Source organism: Heterodontus francisci, chromosome 6, assembly GCF_036365525.1.
Source record: "Heterodontus francisci isolate sHetFra1 chromosome 6, sHetFra1.hap1, whole genome shotgun sequence".
NCBI classification, from domain to species: domain Eukaryota; kingdom Metazoa; phylum Chordata; class Chondrichthyes; order Heterodontiformes; family Heterodontidae; genus Heterodontus; species Heterodontus francisci.
The window spans coordinates 87,515,016-87,540,675 of record NC_090376.1 but is presented as its reverse complement, the minus strand read 5'-3'; the positions used below and the strand labels follow the sequence as shown (position 1 = coordinate 87,540,675).

The 25,660-nt window shown below is 41.4% G+C and overlaps 1 protein-coding gene across 6 annotated transcripts in view; it reads right to left on the bottom strand.

Annotated features, from left to right (window-relative positions):
- The window catches only part of cep295 (centrosomal protein 295), a 191,908-nt gene that overhangs the window by 162,308 nt on the left and 3,940 nt on the right, over positions 1–25,660 (bottom strand). For 5 of the 6 annotated variants that reach the window (XM_068033994.1, XM_068033997.1, XM_068033998.1 and 2 more), the window contains exons 2-8: positions 19,827–19,942; positions 14,157–14,357; positions 8,644–8,768; positions 6,073–6,166; positions 4,296–4,409; positions 1,584–1,724; positions 621–804 (exon numbers count right to left, since the gene is read on the bottom strand). In XM_068033994.1, coding sequence (XP_067890095.1) covers positions 621–804; positions 1,584–1,724; positions 4,296–4,409; positions 6,073–6,166; positions 8,644–8,768; positions 14,157–14,357; positions 19,827–19,934 — 967 coding nt within the window. In that variant the 5' untranslated portion in view covers positions 19,935–19,942. Of the gene's footprint in view, positions 1–620; positions 805–1,583; positions 1,725–4,295; positions 4,410–6,072; positions 6,167–6,431; positions 6,499–8,643; positions 8,769–14,156; positions 14,358–19,826; positions 19,943–25,660 lie in introns of those variants that run through there. The other variant, XM_068034000.1, reaches the window with a different exon arrangement.

The window sequence follows — 25,660 nt, the reverse complement described above, 5'->3', positions numbered from 1 at the left end:
GCCACATGGCGAGTATATTGGACAACACGGCTTTGGGGAAGGAAACCTTCCCTTCCTGGGTCTAACCAATGATTGACACTTAACTGCCCTCAGGAGTGGCCTAGTAAGACACTCATCAAACTTGGGATGGGCAATGAATGCCAGGATTACCAATGATGCCCACATTCACAGAAAAGAATTTTTAAAAGTACTGTTTCAAATCATCAAAATACCTCATCTTTTAGCGGTACTACACACCCAAAATTTCTCAAATCACTAGTCTTCAAATAGTATAAATTCAGAATAACCGAACCGAAGAGCACCACATGCAAGCTTAGATCACCACCTTGATGGAGTTGCTGTCTCTCCCCTTCCAATGAATTATTTTTACCTGTAAGGCGAATAGCTGTCTATGGGTCTCAACACTGACCCTGTAGCTTTCAACTGCACTGGTCAGATTTTTTTTTAAACTTTGTTTTCCCAATTTATAATGCTCTGAAATGTTTGTGTACACAGAAAAAGTTTTCCAGAACTACATTTCATAATATCTTACCACTCAATTCCCAATAGTGAGCTTCTGAAAAATATTTAGCTTTACAACAACCTTCAAACCAACTAAAACCATATACTCTTGATCTTACTTTTATCACCAGCATACATGTCCTCAAAGGCAAATTCCATGTCCCTCTGCCGATCCTCTTTTACTTCCACACGTCTATATGGTGGCTCAAACAATTGGGGTGGCATATGAGCCACAGTCTGTCTTCTACGGATCAGATCAGCTTGCTGCATTTGTTCCAGTTCCTTCAGCAGTCTCTCTCTATCCTGGGCAGGTGAAATTTTAATAAAAACTTTCAAATGTGTAATAGTCTATTTCACTTTTTACTCTTTACCAAAAATTACAGCAACAGTAATTTGTGGGGTGCATTAATATCTTTCTTCAAGCCTACTTTTAACACTTGTGCTTTAACTACAGTTTCTTTGATTGTAATACAGCAAAATCTACCACCCTATCTTTACCCCTTCAACTACTAGGCTTACACTTACATCACATATGTACAGCACATATTTTGGCTTAATGCAGCCAAGGAGGTCACAAATCTAAAAAAAAATGATCAATATGGTGTTAAACTACATTTTAACCTTACTTGCACCATAACAAATACCACACAGCCATCTACCAATGTGGCTTGTAACTGCAATAAATTGGTTATATTTTTTGATGAATTATTCCAGTGTTGTTATTCACAGTGGTGCAATGACTAGCACCACAGCCTCACAGCTCCAGCGACCCGGGTTTGGTTCTGGGTACTGCCTGTGCTGAGTTTGCAAGTTCTCCCTGTGACCGCGTGGGTTTCCTCCCACATGCCAAAGACTTGCAGGTTGAAAGGTAAATTGACTATTGTAAAAAATTTCCCCTAGTGTAGGTTTGTGGTAGGAGAATTGAGGGAAGGTGGGGATGAGAGAGGGCAAAATGGGATTAATATAGGATTAGTATAAATGGGTGGTTGATGGACGCAGTGGGCTGAAGGGCCTGTTTCGAAGCTGTATCTCTCCATGACGTTTTGAATATTTACTCAGTGTACGGGTAGTGCCTTTAGTACCTGTATCAAATGAACCATTTGGAGAGCATGACTGCCTCGCAATCTAGCTTTCTCCAACTGTTCCCGCCTCTCCATCGCAGCTTCCTGTTGTAATTCCTCCAAACGTTTTCCTTCCTCTTCAGCAATCAGTTGAGCACTAACCTATTGAAAGGAATAGCTATTTAGATAAAAAGCAAACATACAATTCACAGATTTACTGTACAGATAATTAAGAGAGACTGGGTGCAGGACAAACTTCAGAATATTTAGTGGTAAAGTATGCCAATTAATACTGTGCATGCTATATTAAATTAGGTGGCTCAGTAACTTTAAAGAGATGACATAATGGCAATCCAAAAAAAAAAGTGACAGTCATCAGCAAGGCAGAAATAGAATTCATGTGGATAGATATAAAATATCAAAGCATCATACTAATAGGGGTAGTCTAAAGAGGACCTGATAGTGGAAGGAGGTGGAGGAAGAAATATGCAAATAAATTAGGGAAATGAGTAAAAAAAAACATAGAATAATCATGGGGAAATTTCAACCACCCTGAAATTGACAGGCAAAAAAAAAAAGAGGTCAGTAAAGGGGATAAGGTAATGCAGTTCCAATAATGTGTACAGGACTCCTTTCTAACCTAGTATACATGAAGCACAACTTTTTTTTAAAAAATCACTACAAGATCTATTAATGGGGAATGAACCAGAGCTGATAAGTAAAAGCAGAACATCTAGACAATAGTGATAACACTAAGATAATAATGCTGAAGGACATAAGCATGACAAAGACCAGGGTGATATATGGAGAAAAGCTGACTTTAAGAGGTTGAGAATCAAATTTGGAAAAATAAAATGAATAATGATAGAGAACAGCAGTGGGAAACATTTAAAAAGTTCAACAGAATCCAGGAAAAATATATTCTGCTAAAAAAATTTAAACATTGATGAATAAAGGTTAAAAAGGAAAAATTGAGGGCAAGGAAAGAGACATGCACCAAGTCCACAGACAGCAAGGGAGAGCATGACAAGGGAGAATACGAACAGACTAGGAGAGAAGTCAAAGAATCAACTAGGAAGGCCAAGAGGAACTATAAAACGAAATTATCAAGGAATACAAGTAACAAAAATATCTTACAGGCACAAATTAAATCAAAAGCAAAGTCATGATGGGAATAGGGCCACTAAGGGATGAACAGGATGAAAAAAAAAATCACAGGCAATGATAGCGAAATGGCAGAAATACTAAATAATTACTTTCAGTATTTACCAGGGAGACAGACAATGAGATTAGAAATAAAATGAAACATTAAATAAACTAAACCAAACTCAGGAGGATAAAACCCCTGGCCCAGAATGTACCCATGCATTTTAAAAAAGGAAACTAGAGAGATAGCAGAGATTCAATTCCATAGATTTAATAATTGACTAGAAAATAAAAAAAAAGTCAGAGACAGAGAAGGAGCAGGCAAGAGAGACAGAGCGAGACAGACAAAGCAAGCAAGCGCATGCACCAGTTAGCTTAACATCAGCGGTGTGTAAAATAATGGAATCCCTACTGAAGGAGGAAATAGAAAAACATCTAGAAACCTAGAAATAAAAAAGTCATGGTTGAGGTACCACATAATAGACTCAATGAATAAGGTCCGAGCACAAGACGACAGGGGCAAGTAACAGAATGAATAGCTAGCTGATTGCAAGACAGAAAACAGAGTACAAGGCTAACACCACTGTTGTTCACAATTTATATTGATGATTTAGACTTTGGAAATCAGAAGCACAAATTTCTAAATTTGCAGAAGCCACCAAATTGGGGTGGGGGTGATTGGAGGATGGCAACAAATTACAAGACAACATTAATAACTTGCAGAATGGGCATATAATTGGCAAATGAATTGCAACACTAATAAGTGCGAGGTATGGCATTTTGGCAAGAAAAATAAGAGGTCACAGATTACTTGGAAAATAAGAATCTAGATTTGGTAGAAGAACAAAAAGATCTAAGAGTACAAATCTATAAAGAACTTAACATTGTGACACAGGCCAATAAGGCCATAACAAAAGCAAACAAACCACTAGGGTTTATTTCTAGAGGGGTAGAATTGAAAATATAGAAGTTATGCCAAACTTGTATCAAACCCTTGTTAAACCACACTTGGGAGTACTGTGTACAGTTCTGGTCAACATACAAGAAGGATATAAAGGCACTGGAGAAGGTGCAAAAGATTTACAAGGATGACACCAGAAAATGAGCACTTATACCCATCAGGAAAGGATGAACAATCTAGGTTTTTCCTCTTGAAAAAAAGAGAAAGCCAAGGGGTGATATAACAGAGATCTTTAAATTTATGAAATGAGAGACTGTTTCCACTTTGGGGAAGAGTAAAACTATAGGTTGTCAATACAAGACAGATAGTCATCAATGCAAACTAATAGGGAATTCAGAGGAAACTTCTTTACCTAGAGGGTGATGGTTAATATGCAACTTGCTAACATAGGGAGTGGTTCAGTCAAATTAGTATAGATGCATTTAAGGGGAGGCTAGATGAGCATTTGAGAGATAAGGGAATAGAGGTTATGCTGATTAAGTTAGATGAGGAAAGCTAGGAGGAAGCTTGAATGGAGCAAAAAAACACTGGCATGGACAGGTTGGGCCACATGACTGGTTTCTGTGCTGCATCTTCTATTTTAATTAATAAGCAGTATTTGCTTGTATTCAAAATAGTTCAGATACCTGTTTTGTGTTAATTTCCCTGTCCACATAAGGCTCGGGCAGATGGTAGTGTGTGACAGAGAAGCTGTCAATATCAGACATTTTCACTGCTGGGTATTTTCGAACTTCAAGATCCTACAATTTAAAAATAACTATAAAATTGTTCTTAGACAATAATGATACATAATTGCAATTAGCTTTTTTCCTTAAAAAAAAACATGCATTAGATTGCTGAAATTAACTCCACTTTTAAAATTAGTTTGCTCCACTCCACTTTTAAACTTTTACAATACCAGCTGCAGAGAGTCCCGATTAATCTGTTGACTAGCAGCAGGCTGAGGGAAACTCAGAATTCCAGACCAACTAGTTTCAAGTTTTCAGCTCAAGCAGGCCAAAATTTGGGAGGAAAAACACAATAAAGCCAAAATCAGGGACACTTTAAAAAAAACTGTCATCTTAACCCCAAAATTTAAATGCCTTACCCGCACTGATCTGGTCATCCCTTCTATCCCAATTTTCTCTGTTCTATACGGAGATGCTGCCAGACCTGCTGAGTTTTTCCAGCACTTTGTTTTTATTTCAGATTTCCAGCATCCGCAGTATTTTGCTTTTATCTCTTGGTTCTAGTTTCCTTTTATTCACCACTATGCCCCCACGTTGCATCTAAATTTAAAATGTTTTTAAACTTGACTTGTGAAAATCCATGTTATGCAGAAATCATATCCATAGGATGATGACGGCAGCATCCCATGCAACTTCACAGCTCATTTACCCATAAATGCCCTAAAGTCCAATGAGTGCCATTCAAGTACCATGGATAGAGACCCTCTAATAATACTGCATTCATATCACATATGGAGGATAAGGAGGAAAAGGGTCAGGGGAAAAAATGTAAATCTTATTATACCACAAGTGGATCTGAGCATCTCTAAAGCTATTGGTTGTCTACTTCTGCCATCTTCAGAGCAAGGAAAGCAGATTTCTTTTTTTAAACTAATTGTTTGCATTTTTAGGACAGTCCTATTTATAAACCAACAAACAGTCTGCACCTTGAGATTTTCGTTTTTAATTGCAGAACAGCCTTCTGCTACAATATATAGTGCTGGCAAAGACAAAGACAAAGCTGCAAAATCAGCCACTGCAATATATAGCTCCTGGTAACTAGGTCTTGTTGGGTGCAGTAATCAAGACCACTTGATCCATGGCAGTAAAACAGCTGCCATTGTCACATGCAAAGTACCATGACTCACTCTCATGTTTTCTATTATGTTCATGTAATAGCTCCTCTTTGTTAATTACAAGCAATCCACGCCTAAAACCCCTGGGCAGAACCCTTAGAAATTTGAAACAGAATTTATGAAAATGTTAAAACAAAACCGTAATCATCATGTTCAATTAATGACATCTTTGGCTGGTTTCCAGTGCATGAAGTTTCAAATATTAACAGTTGAAACCTAAACAATATTCTCTGCTTGGTTTTGTCTGGACTTGTCACTTTAAAAAGTGTCTTTGTCGTAAAAAGGGTTGCAATAATTACTTTGGTTGTTAATTGGATGCACATAATTCAGAATACAAGGACTGGAAAAGTAGTGTCAAATTGGAACACAAATACAAATTAAAGAACTAGGTAGTTCTGATGAAAGGTCACAGACCTGAAACATTAACTGTTTCTCTATCTCCACAGATGCTGCCAGAACTGAGTATTTCCAGCACTTTCTGGTTTTATTTCACATTTCCAGCATTTTCAGTATTTTGCTTTTATTAAAGAACTAGGCATTGCATTTTGTAAAGTACTTACAGCAAGGGGATTTGGTGGAGGCGGTGGAAGATGTGCAATCCTTACTGCTCTTTTTTTCTCAATGAGTAGTGCTTTTTTGCGCGTTTTAATATACCTGCATTAAGTGGAAAAACATTTCATATTTTAAAATGCAAACACACAAGTCCACCTTTGAAAATATTCCAAGGTGACCGTCACATTGTAAAGTTATAATTGTGCTCTATAGAAAATTTAAATTGATTTTTTTTAAAATATAGGTTGCTGATTTTAATTGATTTTCCATCATATATTACACTATGCAGTTTTCTCTTCTAACTTGGGTACCGTAGCATCACAAATTTTCACCTAGTGAAACAGAAGTGCTGGACAGCATGATGTACCTTAAATGGGGGAAGATACAGATTTGATCCCAGGTGATATCAAGCTTCATTTTTCTGAATGGATGGGCTGGGTATAGGCCAGAAATATATCAAATTAGGAAAAAGAAAAAAAAAGTTGCTTTAAGAATCTCCTAGTAACTGGTTTAATGCAGCAATGCAGAGACTGGCTCAAGTCATGGCATGTGACTAGAGACAACTAGAGGAAAATATATTGCAGAGAGCCATTTAATCCTAAGAAAAAAAACTATACACTGTTCAAAATTCACAAGTTTATTTGGTCATGCAGCAATTCAGTTATGGAGATTTAAAAAAAAAATATTGCTGAATTTTAATACATTTCATGTAATTTCCCCTCATAGCAGCAATATGCATCAATTTCTCGCTTCACTCCCTCCACCCCCCACTTAGTATGTCTTCACTTCTATTCAATACAATCACTGTCACGCCAACTTGCTTTGTTAAATGATAATTTTCTTTAATCCACTGACTGGAGACCTGAATTTATATTTTTTGGATGAATTTCAGAAGATAAAAAGGATGACTTTGCTCGCAGCTTAGGATGGCCACCTCACTTGCAACACTGTATCCTATGCTGCCAGGCCTGTGAGGCGAGAGATGGAATGTCTACTCATCCCCACCAAGAACCAAGACCCAGGAAGTTTAAGGGAACAGTTTGTTTTAAGAATATTGCTAACTACAATGCTTGAATGACTGAGTGACTATGTGACAAGCCCCTCCCCATCTGTAGTTTTAAGCTCATGTTTCTCTACAGCAGCAAGGAGGCGCTTCTGGACTCTTACACAGACAGACCCAAGTGAGGGTCTTGGGTCTTGGGTCTGTCTCTCGCTTCCCTCACCAGCCTGAAACCTTCAAATCCTGCTCATTGACTGACCACAGTTGCATCTCCAGCTACAATCAAACCTCATTGGAGGAAATCATCCATATTGCTGTCTCCAAGAGACCCAAAGAACCAGCCATCTATCTCTTCAAACCAAAAGCCTCAGGACCACCGAATTCAACTAGAAGCCAGCCAAATCACCAAACCCCACAGACTATATACTTTTTTTCCCCAACAGACTCTAACTCAACCAATCTAGCTTTCATGATTCTGTAACCTATTTATGTGCGAGTGAAAGTTGGAACATAGTTTATTATTTTTATTAGCTTGGTTTAAGTACAATAAAGTTAACTTCTTTCTTTGTGAACTCAAGAAAACCAGTCTGATTACTTACTTGCTATGATCATAACAAGAACCAAACACCTACTTAAGTGGCCAGTTCATCCACTTTAAAAAAGAATTAAATCTGTTTGTGGTCAAACAAGCGGGAAAAGAGGGAAGCCGTTCGACCCCTCCTCACTTGACTAACATACTTCTTCCACGCTCAGATTGCTTCCATATATTTATTTTCTTCCGAATATTTCTGCTTGAAACGCTACTGCTCCAATTTGCCATCAAAGAAAGAATGTTAGCAATTTAGATTCAGAAAGCAAGATTTCTTCCTTCCGTACAAGATGCACAGGATTAGGATTAATCTCTTATGTTTCAAGTTTTGAGTTTCTTTTAGTTATAGACAGCTTGTAATTTGTACTGTAACTAGGAATACACAAATGGTTAAAAGTTGTTTGTTCTCAGGATGTTTTAGGTTTTGGTGGGGCAAGTACTATTTAGCCAACAATATGCTTTAATTATTTGCTGAAACATAGGATGCAAGATTTGGGTCTCTTGAAATGGTTAGCCTTGGCAGTTTTGAGATAAGGCTGGAACAATGGGAGCTCTGGATAAGAACAGCTGACATTTATACATGCTTTTTAAGAGTCTTGCTCACATTAACAGGTCATGCCATTAATGAAATCAGCAATGAGAGGGTTTCATGAGAAGCAGACAACAAGACTGAGTTTTTATTTAAAACCATTTATAGAGATGATCAGAACAGAAAACGAACAACAAAATATGGACTTGATCGAACACAAAAGAATTTTGTTACAACCATATTTGGAGTCAGTAATCAAGCTGGTTATACCTGATTGGGTACAAGCCAGATTCAGCCAAGTCCTCTTGAGGCCTAATTTACACTTACATTAGCGAAAAACAAATTTCAACTTTGATAGGGCTAGCCTGACTCCAGAGCAAAGCAGGAGGACATTCCCAAAATTGGGTGAGGGAATTGTTTTCACATCAATGACATATCAAACAAGTACAAGAATAACAAACCTATTTTGGACTTCAAGATCTTTATCCCTTTGCTGCTTCAACTCCCTTAGTGCTTCTCTGTGCCTTTCCTCAGCTTTCTCTCTGTTGACAGCTGCCTGTTTCGATTGAGCTTTCAAATCTGGTTCCTGCAAGTTAAGCGAGAGAGAGAGAGACATGCATGCACATAAAAGCATTGAGCAAAGATCAAAAAGGTCAATGTTATAGATTAAAACAGAGAAAGAAACCTCATTTTAATGCGAAAAAAATCTAAGCAATATAAAAGTGAATCTATTAGTTTCGTATTTAAAAATTAGAATAAGAACTCAAATGACAGGCAATGCCTGTAGAAAGTCAACAAATCTACAAGGCTGTAACTGCTGTTATCCAAAATAGCCATGGATATTTCGAATCTTCTCATGGATACATGGATATGTTTATTCTTTTCTATAAAAGGTAAATGGATGAAGTAGTTTATGTAATTACTAGATGAAGTAGTTTCTACAGGCAGTCCCTGTCATTTGAGTTTTTATTCTATTTTTTTTAAAATACAAAACTAATAGATTCACTTTTATATTGCTTAGATATTTTTTCACATAAAGTGAGGTTTCTTTCTCAGTTTTAAACTGTAGTTTATACTGTGTAGCCTTTGAGTCTTATGTTCAGTAAATAATACCCAACGTAAAAAACTTAGTGAAAATCTTGGAGGAGATGATGCTCAAGAGCACGATTCTTATAATGTAAAATTGGGAAATAAAGGAGAGTCAACGGTGTTGAGTGTATCCTTTGCAACAAAGCATCTTCTGCAATCTCAGTATTTTGCTGTGAATATGCAACATTTAAATTTTGACAGCCAGCCAGTTTGATCTCATGTCCAAGAATTCATCCTCGACATATAGACAATATAGTATTACAAAATTTACTTCCCCAACAGCCAGTGTTACGACCAGGTGAGAAATGTGTCTCGGGGTCTTTTTCTATCTTCACCTGGTCTTAGTGTAACAGCGTTTAATTTTAAACGCACTGTGTTTTGAGCCCCCCTTTTTGTGAATCCTTGTTCACAGTTTTCCAATTATAAGACAAAGAAACCAATTCACACAGGCTCTGAGATATAAAGATGAAATTTTATTAAAACTTAAAACTAATACGGTTCACGCCTACGGATATATGACACGCCCACGCGATAAACACATGCAGATAGGAAAAAGAAAAGATAAGGTGGAAAAATTTGAGGCACTATCTTGTTACGGTGCTTCGAGCTCATGGTTTTTGAAAGTCTTCTTGCTTTCGTCGGGGCCCAGTCGTCTTCTTAAAACCTGGTTCACACAGGAAACATTTCTCTGAGTTTCATGTGTTTTCACACGATTCAGTTCCGTGGGAAGGAGATGGAAGCAGGCAGACAGGAGAGGCTGTAATTCTTGCTTCAGTTCCAGGAGCACAGTGTTCTGTCTGTTCAAATCCCTTTGCTGGAAATTCAAATTCTGTGCAACAGCCAGTTAGTCATGTGACTAAAACTGGTCTGACCACTTCCTCAGTGTATTGGGGAAGCAACGACTGGGTCCCCATTGTTCCAACACTGCCAGTACTATGCAAATGTCCTTCCAGTCAGGGCTTGCAATTTTAAGTTTTAATGTTAGTGTGGCAAAATAATGTGCGCCTCAGTCTTGGTAGGTGGGGGGATTCGCCCGACACCAGTCATAATGACCACAAAAAAAAATTAGCTAGCGACTCTTGGTCACCTAGGAGAGGCTGAATAGTTGCTGAAATGCACATAGAGCTCTTTAAACCCCCCACGTAGACCGTTAGTGAGAAAGGGAAATGGGTGATATCTAAATCACCCTTCAGGAGAATGATCATCTGGGGGTGAGGGGATAGCAGGGAGAGAAATGAAGCACAGTACAGAAGCAAAATATTCTGCAGGAACAGTCAAATTCCAAACGGCAGGATGAGGGATCCAGTGGGGCAGGTGCAAACGATTTTGAGGATAACAATGAGAATCATGATCCCTGTTGGATCCAATGAGATAAGTAGTAAAAGGAGAGATGTCCCAAAAAAGGAAGTTTCCAGAAGCAAGAGATGGATTACAAAGAGTAGGACCTTAATGGTAACAATCTATTAAGGAAGGTTGAACAGGCTAGAGTTCTTTTCCTTGGAAAAGACAAGACTGAGGGATGACCTGATAGAGGTGTTTACGACTATGAAAGGGTAGATGTAGAGAATAGGTTTTCACTTGTGGGGGAAGACCATAACTAGGGTCCATAAATATTCAATAGGTCAGTCACTAATCAATCCAGTCAGTCACTAATCAATCCAGGAAGAAGTTCAGGAGAACCTTCTTTAGACAGAGAGTTGTCAGAATGTGCTGCTTGTGCTAGCGAGTATATGAGATGAACATAGATGCACTTAAGGGGAAGTTGTGCGAACATGAGAGAAAGGAATAGAAGAATAGGTTGAAGGAGGGAGGAGGCTCATGTGAATCATAAACACCAGCCCTAACCTTTTGAGCCAAATGGCCCATTTTGGAGCTGTAAATATGACACAACTACGTAATCTCAGAATCACTTCTATACTCAATAGATGAATAGCAAGATTATGGAGAAGGTTAATGAATGGCTAATGATGGCATAGGAAACTGTTTAAATTCCTTGGACATTGGGGCAATCGGAGGACAAGACAAGCTGTGTCAGAACGCACTGGAGCCAATGTTCCTGCTGGTAATCCTTGCTACTAGTTGGGCTTAAAATCAATAAAGCACAATGTGCAAGAACGAGAAAATAAAGGATAACAAAAAAGGAAGGGAGGGGGAAAAACAAAAAAAAAGAGGATGGAGCAAGTGGGGGGGGGCGAGGAGGAAGGAAAAAGGAGGGAGCAAGCTGGGGCGTGGGAGAAGAGGAAAATAGGAAGGTCGCAAAGAATATCGGTCAAAGGAAAAAAAAAGGTGGCGTTTCAGTTTAACAAATTAGTAATATTGCAGACAGATGATTTCACTTGTATTATAGATTACTGCACAAAATATTCTGAATAAAATTGATATGCTAGAGGCACAAAATCACTATGTAGTGATATTAGCAGCACTATTAAAAAAAACATGTTTTAAGCTAAGGCAGCATTGGGATATAAACATTATTGGTTATAAAACATTCGGGAAGGGCAGAGTACAAGACAAAACAAAAGGTTGCAGCATTAAAAAATTCTGGCAATACTCTGGAATGCAAGGGTGATGAAGAGGATTTTTTTTAAAAATCTGTTATTCATCTAGAAAGAGTTAATTACAAACCACAGAACAGTGGAGTGGAAACATAAGAGGTAAATAGATTAGACAGCAATACAGAAGCAACAGTCATAACAATGGATTACTTTAATAATTCAAAAAAAAGATGGGAACAAAGTAATGCAATTGGCAGAGGCAAGGGTTGGTGATGGTCAGGGGGAAGGTTGCTACAAATATATCTAAGCCTGCCTGGTAAGGAGGAAGTCCTGGTTTTAAGGCTAAGAGAACATCTGAGAAAGTGATAACAATTAGATTTAATACAAAAAAAAACTGGGGAAAAAAAAGGAGTTGGAATAAAGATTAATGTACAAATGAAAAAAAGTTTTTTTTTTTGAAACAGGAAACCAGCCCAGAAGTTGGTAGTTACAACAGTGGGCAAAAATAGAAAAACTAAAATGTTTAAAAGATAGAGACTAAACAGATTACCAAAAGTACCTTTAATGAGTAGGAAATTATGAAAATCATATTGGACAAAATCTAGGACTAGATTTTAGACCAGAATTAAGAATAAGAGAAGGGTAAATTTAAAAAAAAAAGGAAATCTTCTGATCGAGAATCAAGCAATGGCAAAAACATCAAATTAGTATCTTATCTTGGTTTTCACAGACATGTGTTAGTGGAAGAGGTACACGAGGAGGAGGTAGAGCAATTAGATAAGTTAACTCTAGAAATGAAAGTAGTAGTGAACATATGAATTAGAAGCAGAAGTAGGCCATTCGGCCCCTCAAGCCTGCTCTGCCATTCAATGAGATCATGGCTGAAGAAGTTGTTGAAACTCAAAGTGGAAATGGCACCAAGCCCTGATGGCCTACTGTCTAGAATGATGATTAAGGGATGATAAAGAGAAAATAGGAGAGGCTTAGACAACAATCTGTTGAACATCTTTGGAAGATAAAGAGCCGCCAATGTGACACTTCTGTTCAAGAAAGGAGAAAAAGGGATAAACCAGGTATCGCTGGACCAGTGGGTAAGCCTCAAATACATTATATGGAATGAAATTAATGGTCATTTAGAAGGAGGAGTTAATGTAGGACTGCCAGCAAGGATTTGCAAAATGAAAATTGTATCTGCTGAATGGATATAAAACTAGCTAAAAGGGTTTGAAAACAAGTAGTAGTGGTCAATGAGTATGCAATAAATGTGCAGTAAAGGCAAGCAGGTGGTGAAAAGTTCCGAAGGGTCACTAACCCGAAATGTTAACTCTGCTTCTCTCTCCACAGATGCTGCCAGACCTGCTGAGTATTTCCAGCATTTCTTGTTTTTATTTCAGATTTCCAGCATCCGCAGTATTTTGCTTTTAATTTATTTAGGTGGTGAAAAGTGTAGGGATTGGGAGAGGAGAGAGAAATCAAAGATGGAACAAATGAATGACAAGGAGGAGAAGAGCCCTGAGAAAATGACTTGAAAAGAAGCCAATATAGGGAAGGGGGGGGGGGGGGGGGGGAAACAAAAAAAAAAAAAGGGAAAAAGCAGCTGGCTCAGGTCCAGAGTGAAAGCTCGTGCAAATGGTCAAAGATACATAGGAATGTCAGAAACATCCTGGTCATAAGTAGAGGACAGGGAGGAGAGGATATGAAAGAGTCAGAGAGAAAGACAAAGTCTGAGTGCTTGTGGTGGGATGAAGACAGGAGGACAGTTTGGAGTGCCCACAAACCAGCATCCAAGTTCAGAGACGGAAAGGCGTGGATCCTGGAGCAAAAAAACTATACACCTGGAAATGCTGGGTGAAGACAGAATTAGTCAGCTGCAATGTGCTGCCAAATAGCAATGCAGGACAAAACACAATTTAAAAAAAAAATCACAGAACAGTATCTTGTGTATTCTAAATAACAAATTAGAGAGCAGTGTCGGCATAATCCTGGGAGCTCATCAACTGAACAGATATGGGTCAGTGAATGAAGGCATGCATAGTGAAAAAAAAAAGTTTAGAATACTTAAAAAGCATGTTACAGTTCAGGTTTCTCCCCCCACCCACCCCTTCTCATGTTCACAGCTAGATTAAGTTTCCATAAGCAAACTAGGCTCTTTGAGCAAAAAAAAACCTGTGTCTTTATTTGCTGCTGTACAAGGGTTAGTGTGCCCAAGTTTCATAATTCATTTTGAAATGCAGTAAATTGCTTACTGGACTATATGTATTCAAAATCACCAGTCATGCAGATAGTAGAAAAACTTAATATGCCACCTGACCAATGTGTTTAGACTACTTGTGTCACTTTTAATTACAGATGAAATGATAGACAGAAGCAAAGCAATAGCATTTACTCACATTTTCTTTCGCTTGTCTGTGCCCTTCACCCACTGCCTTTAAACTACAGAGATAGAGATTTTCTAGACTCTTTGCTTTCTCGAATTGCATCATCTGCCATTCAGCCTTCAACTCATTCGCCAGTTGCTCAAGTTGATGATTACGACGCTGCTTTACTTCCTCCCGGATCTGCACAGCAATGGAACGCTCCTGTTCTCTGACCTATATACATAATCAAAAGGAGTTAAAAGAAGCAATCTCAACCTTGGGTACCATAGATGCTTTTGTGCAGTTTTTAATACCCACAGCTGAGATTTTACATGTTATTCTTCTAATTAGTAGACAATCTTAAAACAGTGGTACAGTAAGCTCTACTGTACTGGATAACAGTGGGGAGAAAAGAACAAATCTACAACTATATTCACCTTTCACTTCTTGAGGATCTCCTAAAGCACTTCACAACCGAATAACTATTTCTGAAGTGTAGTTACAATTGTTACAAGCTTTTACCTGAAATCCAGTGATCAATCTTACATATGCTATTGTGACCAGACACAAACCTAGTGCTGAGCTACTTTACACAAGAAGCAAAAGTAAAAATATAGCTCCCAGTGAACAGTTCAAGAGCAGGACTGTAAACAAACAAACAAAACACATTTTGGATATGGGGAGGCATTAAAATTAATTACTGCCAATTGAAAAAGCTGGGTGTTTCAATTTATTTTATCAAAAATAGGAAAATAAAGAGGAAACTTAAAAGCTCAAAACAAGGAGAAAAAAAATTATTCTGGACATCATTAAAATATACTATAAAATGGGGTCTAAGTGTGCTCCAATGCAAGTTTCTAAAAAAGACTGACAAGGCCACTATATAATAGTGACTCCAAAAAAGTAGCATATCACGAAGCAAAAGGGCACGGACTGCTGGAAACCCAGCTATGGGCAGGCTCTTGAGCCAAAAGCTAGGAGGAGGACACTCCAACACCTACAGCTATGCAGCTGCTGCAGCCATCAGCCTGCTGAGACACTGGAGAACAATTAGCCTGAAGAGTGGGATTAGTCTGCGTGAGCAGATTTTCATTTTACAAACAGACTTAGAGCAGGCAGGATGCAAGTCCTACGACGATAGGGGAAGAGGTGAAAACAGCAGGTGCAAGATGGCACTTGTGGCCACAGCTTCAATCCTGCATGTAGGTGGCTCAGTAGTATGGGTTGTTTGACTGGTAACCTGGGAAACACCATCATCTGGCAGCACCCGGAGTGACCAAGTAGCCTTCTCTCGGGAGAGCACCACTTGCTCCAAATGGAAATGGGACCAGAAAAGGTGACCCAAACATTGCTGGTCAGGCATTTCCTACAGCAGTGCAAAGGAAAACCCTCAAAAAATGAGACAAAACATGTTCAAATTTGCACACTGGAATATTTGAACAACATCTGATTCAGATGACCAAAGACACTCTGAAAGATGCTCCATGTTCAGACAGAGAGCTCACCAGGCTGGAAATTGACATCACATCGCGGCACAATGAAGTTTTCTTTGCAGAGCAGGGTTCATGAACAGAACATGGAGCAAGTTACATACTTTTCTGATCGGGAAAGGTAAGGATGAATGATGCCTCTCAGGTGTTGGACTTATGACCAAGAATTCCATTGCCAGCAGGCTTCAGAACTTCCCCATTGGTTTTGCTGATCGACTCATATTCCTACAACTACCAATTTGCCATCAACATAACATACTTACCCTGCAAACCGATACAGTAACCAAAGAAGGCTGCTACCGGGACCTGCACAACCTTCTACTGAAGGCTGACTCCAAGGATACACTCATCCTACTTGGAGAATGGTTGATTACCATCAAGTCGAGGACCAACCTTTGTTCAATGAAGAACGCTGGAGGGCACGCCAAAAGCAGCACCAAGCATACCTCAATATGAGGTGTCAACCTAGTGACACTACAACACAGGACTACATGCATACTTAAATGGAAGCAGCACGCAATAGACAGGGCTGAGCAATTCCACAACCAACGGGTCAGATCTAAGCTCTGCAGTCCTGCTATATCGAGTTGTGAATGGTGATGGACAATTCAACAACCAACAACCCACAAATATCCCCACTCAATGGGGGAGCCTAGCACAGTGTAAGAGACAAGGATGAAGCATTTGCATCCATCCTCAGCCAGAAGTGCTGAGTGGATGATCCATCTCATCCTCCTCCTTGGAGGTCCCCAGCATCAGATACTAGTCAGTCAATCCAATTCATTCCACATAATATCAAGAAATGGCTGAAGGCACTGGATACTGCAAAGGATATGGGCCCTGACAACATTCAGACAATAGACCTGTGCTCAGAGCCAAGCTGTTCCAGTACAGCTGCAACACTGGCATCTACCTGGCAATGTGGAAATGTTTCCAAGTATGTCCCATGCACAAAAAGCAGGACAAATCCAACCCAGCCAATTACCACCCTACTCTCAATCATCAACAGTGATGGAAGGGGTCAGCAACAGCGTTAGCAAGCAGCACTTGCTCAGCAAGAGCGTGATCACTTACGCTCAGTTGGAGTTCCGCCAGGGCCACTCCGCTCCTGACCTCATTACAGCCTTGGTCCAAACATGGACAAAAGAGCTGAACTCCAGAGGCGAAGTGAGAATGACTATCAAATGCTGCCTTGATGTCAAGGGCAGAGTATGGCATCAAGGAGCCCTAGCAAAACAAGTCAATGGGAATCAGGGGGAAAACTCTGCTGGTTGGAGTCATACCTAGCGCAAACGAAAATGGTTGTGGTTGTTAGAAGTCAACCATCTCAACTCCTGGACATTGCACTGCAAGAGTTCCTCAGAGTAGTGTTCTAGGCCCAACCATCTTCAGCTGCTTCATCAATGACCTTCCCTCCATCATAAGGTCAGAAGTGGGGATGTTCGCTGAGGATAGTCTCCTACAAAAACAGTGCGCTGACGATTATTCTGTGATTCTGCTGGGGAGAAGGCAGGGGAATGGAACTGAGGGAGTTGCTCTTGCAGAGAGCTTGTGCGGACACAATGGGCCAAATGGGCTCCTTCTGCACTGTAACGATTCTATGATTCTGTGATTGCACAATGTTCACCACCATTCGTGTCTCCTCAGATACTGAAGCAGCCTTTGTCCAGTTGCATCAAGACCTGGACAACATCCAGGCTTGGGTTGATAAGTGGCAAATAAGAGTCGCACCACACAAGTGCCAGCCAATGACCATCTCTGACGAGAGAGAATTTAACAGTCTGCCCTGGACATTCAATGGCATTACCATCACTGAATCCCCCACTATCATCCTGGGGGTTACCACTGACAGGAAACTGAACTGGACCAGCCACATAAAGGTTGTGGCTACAAAAACAGATCAGAGGCTGGGAATGCTGTAGCAATCAACTCACCTCCTGATTCCCTAATGCCTGTCCACCATCAACAAAAGGCACAAGTCAGGAATGTGATGGAATACTCGCCACTTACCTGGATGGGTGCAGCTCCAACAACACTCAAGAAGCTCAACACCATCCAGGACAAAGCAGCCTGCTTGATTGGCACTCCATCCACCACCTTCAACATTCACTGCCTTCACCACCAACACACAGTGGCAACAGTGAGAGTCATCTACAGGCTGCACTGCAGCAACTCACCAAGGTTCCTTTGACAGCACCTTCCAAACCTGTGACCTCTACCACGTTGAAGGACAAGGGCAGCAGATGCATGGGACCACCACCTGCAAGTTCCCCTCCAAGTCACACACCATCCAGACTTGGCATCAGCTCACTTTCCATTGCAGGCAAAAATCTTGGCAGTGCTTCCAAACAGACTTGTTCCAACAATAGCTGAAGAAAGTCTCCCTGAAAGTCAGCGTGGATTCAGACCTAATAGGGGTCCGACAGACATGATTCTTGTGCTACGACAAATCCGGCATAAATGTAGAGAACAATACAAAGCCCTATACACTACTTCTGTAGATCTCACCAAGGTGTTTGATACAAATCAGCCAGGACAGATGTTGAAAAGATACCATCTGGATGGGGTGCTCTGCAAGATTCCTCATCATTCTCCACCAACTGCAAGGCAGCCAGAAAAATGTGAGCCCAAGCAGAATGGAGCCTTGTCAGACAGCTTCCCTATCTCCAATGGTATTAAGCAAGGGTGTGTTCTCCACCAACCTTTTCTCAGTATGATTCAAGGGAGGCAAAGGCAGGTTTGGCAGAGCACATACACATCCACTTCCAAACAAATAGATGGCAGTCTCTTCGACCTGCAACGACTACTGGCACATACCAAAACCACATAAGAGCTTATCGCGAAATTTCTGTTTGCTGACAATTGCACCCTTCTGGCACACAAGGAGGAGGCAATGCAACTTATTATACCTCAAACAGTTTACAATCAATCATTCAAGATCAGACATTTTTTTTTTTAAATCATTCATGAAATGTGGGTATTGCTGGCAAGGCCAGCATTTATTGCCCATTCCTAACTGCTCAAGGAGGAAGTGGTCAGCCATCTGCTTAAACAACTGCAGTCTGAGATAAAAGGTACGCCCACAGTACCTTAGGTGGGCAGTTACAGTATTTTGACCCAGCGACAATGAAGGAATGGTGATGTATTTCCAAGTCAGAGTGATGGGTGACTTGGAGGGGAACTTGCAGGTGGTATCCCCATGTGCCTGCTGCCCATGTCCTTCTAGATAGTAGAGGTCCCAGGTTTGGAATGTGAGGTTGAAGAAGCCTTGGCAAATTGCTGCAGTGAATTTCATTTCAGTGGAAGCTTGTGATGGAGATACATCTTGGTACAAGATTTTGTTTTATTGGATTAAGGCACAAAACCATATTGTTACAGCCATGTGGCATACACGCACATGAACAGGGGGAAGCTGTTTTCAGGTGAGATAGGATTTTGGGGTTCACAGTAAACCTGCTGAATTCTCCTGAAAGTCGAGTTCTCATTAGTTGCAGGCCTGAGGCTTTTGTAGGTTTCTCTTGGTTGAAAGTTCAGTTTGAAAACAGAGGCTCACTTCCAATTTCACTGCTGCTCCAGTTAAAAATGTAGGATTTTAACCGGAGAGTGCTTCTCTTCTGGTTCACTAGATAGTCTCCCAGCCCTTCAGCTGGAAACAAGCTTCTTGGTGATGCTTCTTTCTGGGTGTCGACTTCTCTCTCTTCAGGGGGCTACCTTTTTTTTTAAAAATGGTTTCACACTTTTGCCTGTTGGGAGATGGGGATCTTCCTCCCTATGACCAACAATGGCCTAGGATGTGGTTAGTTCATACCTTTTTTGTTTCAGACGAACCCATTCAATGCAAAAGAGTCTCTTGATTCGTTCAGGATGAGAATAATCCAATTATGATGTTTCCACTTTATATCTTCTTTGTTAAAGAACCCATTCAATTCAGGAATGTTTCAGGATGGTGTAATTGATCCCTCCCTGCTCAAAAGGTTTAAATATTCACACTGACAGGGACAAAGGCCAGGTCATTTACCTTCGACAGCCATTTTGAGCAGCATTGTCCTTTTTTCCCCCCAAAAAAAGTCAACTTTTAATAACTCTTCCATTTTAGTCTGTACTTTTTCATGACACTTCTCATGAGCTTGACATGCTTCATAATTCCACACATTTCCAGTATTTTCAGTTAAATGAAAGAATTTCTAATAAGTGCCTCACTGACTGACCATACCTGTTTTATTCTTAACCTTCTCCTCCTCTCATGCTCTTCTTTTATCAAAAGTGCCTCTTCATTTGGACTAAGACAAAGGCCACGCAACTTGACAATTTTTCTCTTCATCCTTGTGTCTGTGAAGACAAATGTAGAAACAGGATTCCTTAAAAACTAAACTTCAGGTTTACATTCACCATCTTCCAATTGGAGATTACTGTGATAATACTTCATTGTAAAACAGTTGCATTTAAAACAAACGATACCAAATCACAACCAGGGCCCCTTCCAGAAACCAAAGGACTCATTTCCTTCAAATGCATCTATTCAGGTGAAAACTTCTCAAACATTATCATTATCCAAAAGGGCCATCACTTCCTCCACCCTGAAATTCTAAAAGGTGATCTGAAGACCTGCTCAAACTGGTCTAAAGTGGCTTCACGCACCCATGGATCACAATCAACCAATGGATGGGATGGAAAGCAAACTGCAAACTGACTACCATTCATTCATCACGCTAAACAGATCTAAATAGATCTCAAACTGGCACCAGGAATAAGCATGTCAGTGGTTCCATCCTACTGAAGTCAACATTATCCCACCATGGGACCTCTGACTAACACTGGATTCTTTCCGATTATCTCTAGTTTACTGCCAGGTTTATAATATATCCTAATTTTTATGTACACAGACTTAAGTAACTTGAACTTCTCAAGCCCATTCGTGTGCGCATTTTAGTTGCTGCTCTAGACCCAAGCCCATCACTTTTTCTACTTTTGCTCTTGATTTTTAGCTTCTTTTTACCCCTCCTGGACCCCTCTTCTCTTGCCATGCCTCCTTTCACTTCTCTACTTTCACGTAGTCTGCCCTCCTCATTCCCTACCCCAATCCTTCAGCAGCCCTCAACCTTAACATAACATAAGAACTAGGAGCAGGAGTAGGCAATTCAGCCCCTCGAGCCTGCTCCGTCATTCAATTTGATCATGGCTGATCTCATCTTAGCCTCAACTCCACTTTCCTGCCCGTTCCCCATAACCCTTTCAACCCATTACTAATTAAAAATCTGTCCATCTCCTCCTTAAATTTACTCAATGTCCCGGCGTCCACCGCACTCGGATAGTGAATTCCAGACTCACGACTTTGAGAGAAGTAATTTCCCCTCATCTCTGTTTTAAATCTGCTACCCCTTATCCTAAAACTATGACCTCTCGTTCTAGATTGCCCCACCAGAGGAAACATCCTCTCTACGTCTACTTTGTCAATCCCCTTAATCATCTTATATACCTCAATTAGATCTCCTCTCATTCTTCTAAACTCTAGAGTGTAAAGGCCATGAAAAAATAAATAAAAACCTTGCTGCTCTTAATGTCTCAGGTTTGACTCCCTTAGATGAGCCTAGTTTCCCTGTGTCTCTTTTGACATCCTCCAAAGTGCTCATCGAGGCACTTGGCATTGGCTCCTTATGAGCAGCAATCCCAAATGCTCATCCCACTCTCGTTAACCTTCTTGCCCAGTCCACCCACTGGGGGATAATCTTGCCAATTTCCTTGCTGTTCAACTCCCCTCTCCCACTCTTGACCCTGTGGCCTCTGCCAGATCAGCTCTCACCACCCTTCTGCACATCTCACTCCAAAATGTCCATTCACTTGTGAACAAGGCCCTGGCCATCCATGAACTTACTGTTTATTACTGCATTGACATAATGGCCTTTTCATAACCCTGGCTGAGGGGTGATGACACCTTTCGACTTAAGCCTCCCCACCTGCCTATATCTTCTACCACTTGCCCCATCAAAACCATCACGGTGGCAGCGTGGTGCTCAGATCACACCTTGGTCAGACTGCCTACTCCTCTGGCACATTCTCCTCCTTTGAGCATCTGGTTCACTGCCCTTTTATCCTCCCTAAATCTCTCCCTCCATCTAAACTCCTAAATCCATATTCATGGCCATCCCCCTTGACCTTGCATCTCATATGATCTTACTAGGCCATCTCTGATCACTTCCTGCATCACTCACCCACAATCCCTTCCACGCCCCAACCATATCTCCTTCTGTATCTGCCCTGCAAAAAAACTATCCCTCAATTCACTTACAAAATACCAACTGTCTAGCCTTAGGCCCTCTGTTCGTAACATTTCTACAGCTGCTGATTTGCTCAACCACACCTCACCTTTGATGCACTAGTCCCCAGTAAAACCATACTCTCTCTTACCCTGGCCGTGCTCCCAGTACAGCCCTCATCTTCGCTCCCTCAAGTTCAAGCAATGCAGACTTGAAAGGATATGGTGGACAATTGGTTTAGCCATCCGCTACCAGATCTGGCTGGATCATATAGAGCACTGTGAGGTCCTGCTCTTGTCTGCTAATACTGCTCACTATTCCAGGATCATCCTGGAATGCAAAGATAGCCCCCGGCTTCTTTTCTCTATGGCAAACCATCTTATTAAAGCCTTTGCCCCTCCAACAATAATTGCAAGGAGCTCGTGGACTTCCTGGTCACTAAAGATTGAGACCATTCGATCAGTTGTCTCTACTGAATCTCTCTCTTCCAAGCATCCACCAAGCCAAACTAGCTCTAAAGCTCCCCCCAGCCCCCGAACTTGCATTTTCACGAATTTCACTCCTATCACCCCTCATACTCGGAGGTCATCTTGTCCGCAAGACCCACCTCCCACTCCCTCAACCCTATTCCCACTAAAGTGCTGACCACCCAACTTTACTTCCAGGCTCCCAGGTTAGCCGAGATTATTAATGGTTCTCTCTCAATTGCTGTCCCTCTCTCCTTTAAAATCTGACATCATTACCCTTCGTCAAAAAAGACCTTTGACCCCCACCATCCTTGCAAACCACCACCCAATGTCCAACCTCCATTTCCTCTCAAGTCCTTGCATGTGTTGTTACCTCCCAAATCTGTGCCCATCTTTCCCTAAACTCCATGTTTGACACCCTCTAAATCAGGTTTCTGCCCTGTCACAGTACTGAAAAAGCTCTGAGTCACAAAGGTAAACTTTCCCTCCTCATCCTTCAGGACCTGTCTACAGCCTGTGACATGCGTGAACACATCATCCTCCGCTAATGCCTCTTCACAGCTGTCCATCTGGATGGGACTGCTATCACCTGGTTCTATTTCGGGTAGGTACACCCACAGTGCTGTTCGGAAGGGAGTTCTAGGATTTTGACTTAGCGACAGTGAAAAAACAGTGATATAGTTCCAAGTCAGGATGGTGTGTGGCTTGGAGGGGAACTTGCAGGTGGTGTTCCCATGCATCTGCTGCCCTTGTCCTACTAGGTGATAGAGGTTACTGGTTTGGAAGATGCTGTCAAAGGGGCCTTGGTGCATTGCTGCAATGCATCTTGTAGATGGTACACACTGCCACTGTACCTCGGTGGAGGGGGTCAATGGGGATGCCAATCAAGCAGGCTGCTTTGTCCTGGATGGTGTCGAGCTTCTTGAGTGTTGTTGGAGCTGCACCTATCCAGGCAAGTGGAGAGTATTCCATCACACTCCTGACTTGCGTCTTGCAGATGGTGGTCAGGCTTTAGGGAGTCAAAAGATGAGTTATTCACCGCAGGATTCCTAGCCTCTGACCTGCTCTTGTAGCCACAGTATTTATATGGCTACTCCAGGTAAGTTTCTGGTCAATGGTAACCCCCAGGATGTTGATAGTGGGGGATTCAGCTTCAAGGCCTGCTCAGGTCGGGGAAAAAAAAGAACCCAACTGAACTACAGCGGACCGGAGCCCGAATCCCTCCAATTTTGACCCGAACCCGACCATCCGTTTACTTACCTTCCTGACACCAAATCTGCAAGAAGCTGCAGCACGTGCGTGATGACGTCACAGTAATGTCACCCGCTCACTGCACAGACTCAGTTTCGTCCCCGACTCCCAGCTCTGTTACATTTTTTTCATTTCAATACTTACCAGCAGAGCACTTACCGGGTGTGTCTGGCCCGACCCGACCCAACCTGAGCCTGAAAGCCATACGATGAAGATGGGCCAAACCCTACCCGACCCCAACATATGTCGTCGGGTCCCATTGCGTTTGGTTCGGGTCGGGTAGCAGGCCTCTAATTCAGTGATCATAATGCCATTGAATGCCAAGGGGAGATGGTTAGATTCGCTTGTTTGAGATAGTCATTGGCTGTCACTTGCGTCGCACGAATGTTACTTGCCACTTATCAGTGGATATTGTCCAGGTCTTGCTGCATTCCTATACTTCAGTATCTGAGGAGTCACGAATGGTGCTGAACATGGTGCAATCATCAGCGAACACCCCCACTTCTGACCTTATGATTGAAGGAAGGTCATTGATGAAGCAGCTGAAGATGGTTGGGCCTAGGACACTACCCTGAGGAACCCCTGAAGTGATGTCCTGGAGCTGAGATGATTGACCTCCAATAACCACAACCATCTTCCTTTGCGCTAGGTACGACTCCAACCAGCAGAGAAGTCCCCATCCCCGATTCCCATTGACTCCAGTTTTGCTCAGGCTCCTTGCTGCCATACTCAGTCAAATGCTGCCTTGATGTCAAAGGCAATCAATCACTCACCTCACCTTTGGAGTTCAGCTCTTTTGTCCATGTTTGAACCAAGGCTGTAATGAGGTCAGGAGCTGAGTAGCCCTGGTGGAACCCAAACTGAGCACCAATGAGCAGGTTATTGCTAAGTAAGTGCCACTTGATAGCACTGTCGACAACCCCTTTCATCACTTTACTGACGGTAGAGAGTAGACTGATGGGCCAGTAATTGGTCAGGTTGGATTTGTCCTGCTTTTTATATACAGGACATACTTGGGCAATTTTCCACATTGCCAGGTAGATGCCAGGGTTGTAGCTGCTTCCACCATCACTCCTGGCAGCAAATTCCAGATAACCACTACCCTGGGTGAAAAAGTTTTTCCTCTTGTCCCCTCTAATCCTTCTACCTTAAATTGGTGTCCCCTGGTAACTGAGTGCCCTACCAGGGGAAACAGGTCCTTCAAATATCATTCTGGAGTCTATGGCTTTCCTCTTCACTGTTAACTACATAGCCAATTTTTGTGTCATCAGCAAATTTCTCAATCATGCCTCTCACATTTAAGTCCAAAACATTTATACCACAAACAGCAAGGGACCCAACACTGAGCCCTGTGGAACACCACTGAAAACAGATATTCATTCGCAAAAACATCTGTCAACTACTACCCTTTGTTTCCTGTCCCTGAGCCAATTCTGGATTCAAGCTGCCACATTTCCCTGTATCCCATGGGCTTTCATTTTACCGACCAGTCGGCATGCAGGACCTTGTCAAATGCCTTACTAAAATCCATGTAGACCACATCCACTGCACTACCCTCATCAATCCTCCTTGTCACTTCCTCAAAAAACTCAATCAAGTTAGTAAGACATGACCTTCTCCTAATAAATCCATGCTGACTATCCCTGATTAATCTGTGCCTTCCTAAGTAGCAGTTTATCCTGTCCCTCAGAATAGATTCTAACAATTTACCCACCACCAAGGTCAGACTGACTGGCTTATAATTATTTGGACGATCCCTCGCACCCTTTTTAAACAATGGTACAAGATTCGCAGACCTTCAATTTATTTATTTTTTATTTATTTAGAGATACAGCACTGAAACAGGCCCTTCAGCCCGAGTCTGTGCCGACCATCAACCACCCATTTATACTAATCCCACACTAATCCTATATTCCTACCACATCCCCACCTTCCCTATATTCCCGTATCATCTACCTATACGAGGGGCCAATTAACCTATCAACCAGCAAGTCTTTGGCATGCGGGAGGAAACCGGAGCAAACCCACGCAGACACAGGGAGAACTTGCAAACTCCATACAGGCAGTACCCAGAA